Source organism: Penaeus vannamei, chromosome 16 (assembly GCF_042767895.1).
Source record: "Penaeus vannamei isolate JL-2024 chromosome 16, ASM4276789v1, whole genome shotgun sequence".
Lineage (NCBI taxonomy): Eukaryota > Metazoa > Arthropoda > Malacostraca > Decapoda > Penaeidae > Penaeus > Penaeus vannamei.
In genome coordinates, this window is record NC_091564.1 from 40,985,348 (window position 1) to 40,992,847 (window position 7,500).

Here is a 7,500-nt window from a genome sequence, read left to right on the forward strand (position 1 = left end):
ATCCCCACCCCCACCCCATCCATCCCCACCCCCCATCCCCATCCCCACCTCACCCCACCCCCACCCCAGTCCCACCCTGAAGCCCCCAGCTTACCTGCGCAGGCACGCCCCCTCTCCTCATACATCTGGCAACGTGGGTCCCCCTCGACAGCCGCTCCTGCAGGTTCTCGAGGTCGACCTCGGACCACGCGAGCCCGCTGACGAAGGCGCGGAAGTCGGTGTTCCTCTGCGGCAGGAGGAGGTTCAGCGGTTCTCGAGCCTGTGACGTCACCAGGAGGTTCTGTTCGCTGTGACGGAGAAGGTGAGACGTTATAACGGGGTGGTCGTTGATCGAGGTTCTTAACTGTCTGTCTGTTTATATATCTCTTTGTCTATGTCTTGATCTATCTTTTGAGCGGTTTATTTATATATATAGTTTATATATAGATAAGTACCTAGACATACACATACACACACACACACGCCAACACAAGCACGCACACATACATAATATACATATATACATGATTTATATATGTATATATATATATATATATATATATATATATATATATATATATATATATATATATATATATACAGAGAGAGAGAGAGAGAGAGAGAGAGAGAGAGAGAGAGAGAGAGAGAGAGAGAGAGAGAGAGAGAGAGAGAGAGAGAGAGAGAGAGAGAGACAGAGAGACAGAGAGACAGAGAGACAGAGAGACAGAGAGACAGAGAGACAGAGACAGAGACAGAGACAGAGACAGAGAGAGACAGACAGACAGTGTATATCAACACATACATACACAAACATGGTAACATAATCCACATAAACCTCCCACACCCTAAACATACGCTCCACAACACCCAGAGAACAAGAAAACTCACTTCTGCAGCTGTTTTATCCCCAGCACCTCCTTCAGGATGCTGTGGTACGTGGAGGAGGTGCATTCGACCAACGTGTGGCGCGGGTAGTAGGAGAGGACCGCCTGGCAGACCTCGTCGAATGCGCCGTAGCCCGAAAAGGTGGTGTTGGATCGCCCGCTGCTGTCGTAAGTGCATTCTGCGGTGGGGAAAGTGTTTATTTATTTATTTTTTTTTTTTTTTTTTTGGGGGGGTAAGTTTAATTTGTTTATTCATTGTTATGTTTTTTTCTCCTTTTTCTTTTTTTTTTGTCAAGATTTTTCTTTAATCACTATATTTGTAAGGGTAATAATAGTAGTAATGATAATAATAATAATAATAATGATAATAATAATAATAATAATAATAATAATAATAATAATAATAATAATAATAATAATAATAATAATAATAATAATAATAATAATAATAATAATAATAAATAATAATAATAATAATAATAGTAATAATAATAATAATAACACTACTACTACTACTACTACTAATAATAATAATAATGATAATAATGATGATGATGATGATGATGATGATGATGATGATGATGATGATGATAATAACAATAATAATGATAATAATAAATGCAATAATATTAACAATGGTAATGATAATAATAACAATTATAATAATGATGATAATAATAATATTAATAATAATAATAATTACTATTATTATAATAACAATATAAATGATAAGAATGATAACAACATCAATAATCATAATGATAAAAATAATAATGATAACATAAATACTCAATAATGATAATAATAATGATAAAAACATCTTCAAAACACATCACTCGATCGGCTCCTGACCTGCGGTGATGTGGTCGCTCGGAAGGATAGTCCTCTCCTCCTCCAGTCGTACGGCCTGTTGGAAGTTGGAGTCGTAGAAGTCGTCGAGGGCGAGCGGCGGGAGCTCCTGGTCGTCTCGGAAGTGTCGTACCCGGATGCCACGACCTGCAAGGAGGAGTTTGTGAGGCTACTCTAAGACAGACACGTGTGAGGGGAACAAAGGCGAGGCGGAATCAAAAGGACTTTCTGTGAATCATTCCCGCATGTGTTTATCCTCACAGGGCTAATTCGGCGCTGCTGCGAATACTGTTGTGGACAGGATGCGCGTGACGGCACAGCACATTCTCTCGTTTTTTTTTTAGAATAGAAATGCAAATTTTCCTGGGATTCACCGTAGCTAAGACAGTGAACGATGTGGATAATATCAAGAGGATGTGCAGTTCGTTGTTTCCAAAAAATGCTGATTCTGTAACTCTTTCCCCACAACAAATATTATTATGTATTATGTGAACGATATCAAAGGACATGTTATTCATTATTTTAAAGAAATGATAATCATCTAGAGTTTTTTTTCACAGCAATCATTTCCCCAAAATAAAATTGACGATATGACATGTTAATAATTTCCAAAAAAAAATGCTAATCCCTTAAGAATTAACCACAGCATTAATTTAAAAAAAAAACATTCATTCATTAAATACTGTACATTCGAAACTCCGGTGTTGCCACATCGAATAGGAACCGAGAATGTGATCAAAAGCAGTTTATTGGACTTTAAACTAACACTTTGCAACTCACCGAGCTCGTGTGCTTTCAGAAGGACCTGGTACACCTTGATGCCGGTCTCAGGTATTCCGTCCAACAGACATCCGGCGGGACAGTGGCCGGTTGTGGTCCAGTGGTCTCTGGCCGGAGGGACCACCAGCGCGAAGTTTACAGTGTTGCCTACGAACATCGAGGCCGATTCAAACTCTCTGAAAGTGTTAAAACGTTATATCTCTTTGTTGCGAACTCGCGAACTCACTCTCTCTCTCTCTCTCTCTCTCTCTCTCTCTCTCTCTCTCTCTCTCTCTCTCTCTCTCTCTCTCTCTCTCTCTCTCTCTCTCTCTCTCTCTCTGTCTGTCTGTCTTTGTCTGGCTATCTGTTCATGTTTTCTGTCTCTCTGTTGCGTTGTGTGACTGTCTCGGTGTATTACTGTCTGTCTGTCGGTTTGTATCTCTCTCCCTTTCTCTTTCTCGTTCTTTAGCTCTTGCTCTTGCTCTTGTTTCCCTCTCTCCCTCTCTCCCCTCTCCCTCTCTCCCTCTCTCCCTCCCTCCCTCCCTCCCTCCCTCCTTTCCTTCCTCTCTCTCTCTCTCTCTCTCTCTCTCTCTCTCTCTCTCTCTCTCTCTCTCTCTCTCCCTCTCTCTCTCTCCCCTCTCCCTCCCTTTCTCCCTCTCCCTCTCCCTCCCTCCCTCCCTCCCTCCCTCCCTCCCTCTCCTCCCTCCCTCTCTCCCTCTCTCCCTCCCTCTCTCCCTCCCTCTCCCTCTCTCCCTCCCTCTCTCCCTTCCTCTCCTCCCTCTCTCCCTCCCTCTCTCCCTCTCTCCCTCTCTCCCTCCCTCCCTCCCTCCCTCCCTCTCTCTCCCTCCCTCCCTCCTCCTCCTCCTCTCTCCTCTCTCTCTCTCTCTACTTATATCCGCTTCTCTTCCTCTTTTCCATCCCTGTCTGTTCCCTAACCTTTTCTTCTCGTCCCCTTTCTCTCGTTTTTTTCTCCCCTCCTCTTCTTCCCGCCCCCTTTCGTCCCTCTCACTCTACTTTCCTCTATTCTCCCCCTTCTTTCTTCTTCTCCCCCTCTCTTCTTTCCTCCTCCCCTTCCTTCCCTCTATCAGCGTTTACAAGAAATGCTATATCTGATCAAACAGACTTCAAATAACTCACCTTAATTGGTCCGTGTAGTAGACGTCGATGCCCCACTCCACGCTCATGCTGTCTGCCATGGGGGCGTTGTCATAGTGTGCCTCCACCAGGAAGAAGGCATATTCGCCCACTTCGGGGACCAGGGGGCGTCCGACGTGGGCTGGCTCCCTTTCTCCCTGCGGAAAGAGAGGTCATACGGTCATGCAGTGTCCTTGCTTTTTCAGATTATCCTCACTGCTTGCAGTTGACGTCAGTGATTGATTATTATTATCATTATTATTGTTGTAAGCTACATAAAGAGCCACACTGTAAATAATCGAGATTTATCCCACCAAAGGTGTCAGTGCAGGTCAAGATGCAACTAAGAAAGGAAAGGGTAGAAAGTTAGCTATTTACGTAAGAAAAACGTGTTAGCTGATCTAAACTTATCAAGAGTCGGAGAAGTTACAATCTCTAAAGACAATCTATTCCAAAGTCTACAAATAGCAGTAAAAAAAGCATCAAGAAAACTGACTTGTAGACGATCGACTAACATCAAATGCCACTGAATTGAGGGTCATAGAACTTCTGGAAACTCTTGCAGCTGATAAAAATCAAATAAAAAATTATAGAACGGATGTGATGGTCGTCTAAATGAAGTTCTGTAGCACTCACCTCTCCCCCGGTGGACCATACGATAACAGGGCTATTGCAGCTGTTGTAGTCTAGGGGCATGCTCGAACTATAACACTCGTGGCCCTGTTGTGAGGCGTAGTGCATGAGACGCTCACGCCCTTGTCTGTAGGCGGCGGAGTTGGGGTCTCCTGTGCACTCCCAGATGGTCAGGTGATGGAGGTGCATCCGAGAGTTCTCTCCGTGCTTGATGTCGAACTGTGGACATCGGGACGCAGAGTTAAGCTTGTTTTTTTTTTATTCGTAATTACACGTTCGAGACATGTTTTCGGCGATGGGACATGCCGGTGAGAACGAGACATGGTATTTATTCTTATTTATCATTCTACCATTGTTGTATAATCTACATTTCCTCCAATAACAGCCTCTAAAGTTAAAGAAGAAAAAAACACCCCTTACATCCACTTAAAAAACAATCCCCCCACCCCCCAAAAAATAATAAAGATAAATAAATAGATAAATAAAAATAATAATAGCCCCCAAAAAAATGAAAATAAAAAATAAACAAATAAATAAAGAAAGATAATAATAGAAATAAAAAAAGATAATAAAACTAAAAGCTAAACCCGACCCAAACTCACCCCAACGTAGTGCACTTGGGACTCCAGGTGTGGGAACCGGACGATGTTGCACCAGTGGACTTCTCGCTGATCCTTGGCGAGGCTGAGACTCTGGCTGAGACTCCAAGTGCGGGCGTCCTCGGGGCTGGGCGGGAAGGGCGTGGGCGGCTGCAGGAGGAGCAGGTAGCGAGAGCCTCTGACTGCCTCTGCGCCCACGTAGTCGAGGGCGGTGGCGTTGGCAGGGTCCGAAGAACCGTAGGCGTAAATGAGGCGTTTGGTCGTGTTCTGGTGGGCGTGGAGGGAAGGGGGGGGGGGGGTAGAGTAGAGGTGGAAGGGGGTTAGTTGTGACTTACTTATCTACTTACTTATCCCGTCCTACTTACTTGTCTATCTTATGTATCACAGAAATGTTAAGAAGTAATAGGTTCGACATTTTATATTTCTCTTGGAATATAAATTAGTTTTTTATCTAACGAAACGAATATAACAAAATCGTTTTCAATTTTCTCTTGTTCATGAACACAGAAAATACATAATTACTTTCCAAATAAAAAGGGTGAAATCTATAATATATGTATCTATAATAGAGCTTATAGTGTATAACTACTAGACCACGCACACAAACCTTCGTTAACATTACACCAAACCGATTTTTTCCCGATGAAAGTTTGTGTGCGCGAGGTGTGTGCGTGTGTGCGTTTGCGTGTGCTGTTGCGTCAACGAGAAAATGTCTGCAACCGCTGTTAGCAATCGCTATTGGTTCGTTAATTCCTCCTGTTCTCTGCTTTCCGTCTGGCTCACGAGTAGACCGAAAGCATAGGAAGCGAATAATTGACGATAGATATACACGGGAGTTGTATCTACTTCGTAACCATTTTGATATTTGACGGAAACTCGAAAGAGAGATGGGATGAAAAGCCTGTCAGTTACGTTTCTCGGGAATATATCCACTTGAATTAAGATAAGCCCGTCCTATCGACAGAAGAGAATATATTTGAAGGCGAATTGGTTGAAAATCTCCTTAAACGAGGAAAGACACGCATGATATACTGATAGAGTGCAGAAAAAGATAAGATACACAGTACCAATAACGTCAGTATATCGAAGAATAATCGTGTTAAAACAAACAAAAGATGGAATTTAAGATGATGATGGATACAATATCTAATAACCAATGAAAAGGAAAACACTCGTCTGATGAGGAGAATGTATAGAATTCGAAACGTGAGGTTCATTTTCGTAAGTTATTATGGCTGTTTTCTCTTTTACATTTTTGTGTACACGTAACTGTACTTGTGCTTATCTAATAAAATATCCATAGTATTACATTCATCTTATATCCATTACGAGAAAAATAATGCGTTTTTCCACAGCAATATATTTGATGTGTATATCGACGCGGTTAAAAGAAAATCATAACCTCTAAATACAGCTGTATACCGACACGGGCAAACAGACACACACATACACACATACACACAAACCAACTGCATCTACACCCAAAAACCCGGGAGATCTGAAGGGAGACCCACTGGGGGGGGACAAAAAAAAAAAAAAAAAAAGATGGTGTTGAAAGCCTCTCTTCCCCCCCAACGTATAATTTCTCGGGTGAATCAGATAGTCCCTGGTGGTAAAAGCTTAAAAAACAATACCAAAGGAACGTCAGAGCCATAAAAATATAATCAGAGCCAGCGATTCTGCAGCGCCCCCCTCAGGCCACCTCACATTACCCGCTCAGTGTGGCGGACGCTGGGTGTAGCCAGCCGGATGTCGCACCACGTGAACCCCCAGGCGATCTGCAAGGCTGGTTCCACCTCCCCTTCTTCCTCTCTCTTCCCCCCTTCCCCTCTCCCCCTTCCCTTCCCCTCTCCTCTCTCCCCTTCTCCCCACCCTTCCCCATTCCCCTCTCTCCCCCTCTTTCCCTCCTCCCTTCCCCTTATATCCCCTGGTTCGTCTCCTTCCCTCACTTCCCCCTCACCCTTCCCCTCTCCCTCCTCCCTCCCTTCCCCTTTCTTCCCCCACCCTTCCCATTGGCCTCGTGCTATCCCCTGGTTCATCTCCTTCTCCTCTGTCTCCTCCCCTTGGTCCGTTCCCTTCCTCCTCTCCCCTTCCCCTTCCCCTCGTGCTAAATCTCTGGGTCGGGCCTCTCCCCTCTCCCCTTTACCGCTGTCCTGCTCCGTCCCCTAATTCGTCTCCTCTCCCCTCACCCCACCCCCTTCCAAGCTCCCCTCTCGCTAAGGCCCCCCTGGTTCGCCCCCGCCTCTCTCTCCCTTGCTGCCCCTCTCGTCTTTACCTCCCCCCCTGGAAGCTCGTCCCCTCTCCTCTCACTCTCCCTGGCCCTCTCCTGATCTTCGCCTTCCCCTCTCCCTTACCCTTTACCCCTTCCTGTCCCCTCTCCCACTCCCTCCGCCTCCCTGTCCCCTCTCTCCCACTCCCTCCGCCTCCTGTCCCCTCTCCCTCTCCCTCCGCCTCCCTGTCCCCTCTCTCCCTCTCCCTCCGCCTCCCTGTCCCCTCTCCCTCTCCCTCTCCTCTCCGCCTCCCTGTCCCCTCTCCTCTCTCCTCTCCCTCCGCCTCCCTGTCCCCTCTCCCTCTCCCTCCGCCTCCCTGTCCCCTCTCTCTCTCTCCCTCTCCCTCCGCCTCCCTGTCCCCTCTCTCCCTCTCCCTCCGCCTCCCTGTCCCCT

The 7,500-nt window shown here is 45.5% G+C and overlaps 1 protein-coding gene across 1 annotated transcript in view; it reads right to left on the reverse strand.

The window, feature by feature from the left end:
• LOC113825901 (DBH-like monooxygenase protein 1 homolog) overlaps positions 1 to 7,500 on the reverse strand; it is a 23,422-nt gene that overhangs the window by 1,139 nt on the left and 14,783 nt on the right. Inside the window, exons 5-11 of the mRNA XM_070131679.1 lie at positions 4,841 to 5,104; positions 4,242 to 4,457; positions 3,609 to 3,763; positions 2,493 to 2,668; positions 1,716 to 1,859; positions 868 to 1,042; positions 95 to 287 (exon numbers count right to left, since the gene is read on the reverse strand). Of these exons, the coding sequence (XP_069987780.1) occupies positions 95 to 287; positions 868 to 1,042; positions 1,716 to 1,859; positions 2,493 to 2,668; positions 3,609 to 3,763; positions 4,242 to 4,457; positions 4,841 to 5,104 (1,323 nt within the window). The remainder of the gene's footprint in view (positions 1 to 94; positions 288 to 867; positions 1,043 to 1,715; positions 1,860 to 2,492; positions 2,669 to 3,608; positions 3,764 to 4,241; positions 4,458 to 4,840; positions 5,105 to 7,500) is intronic.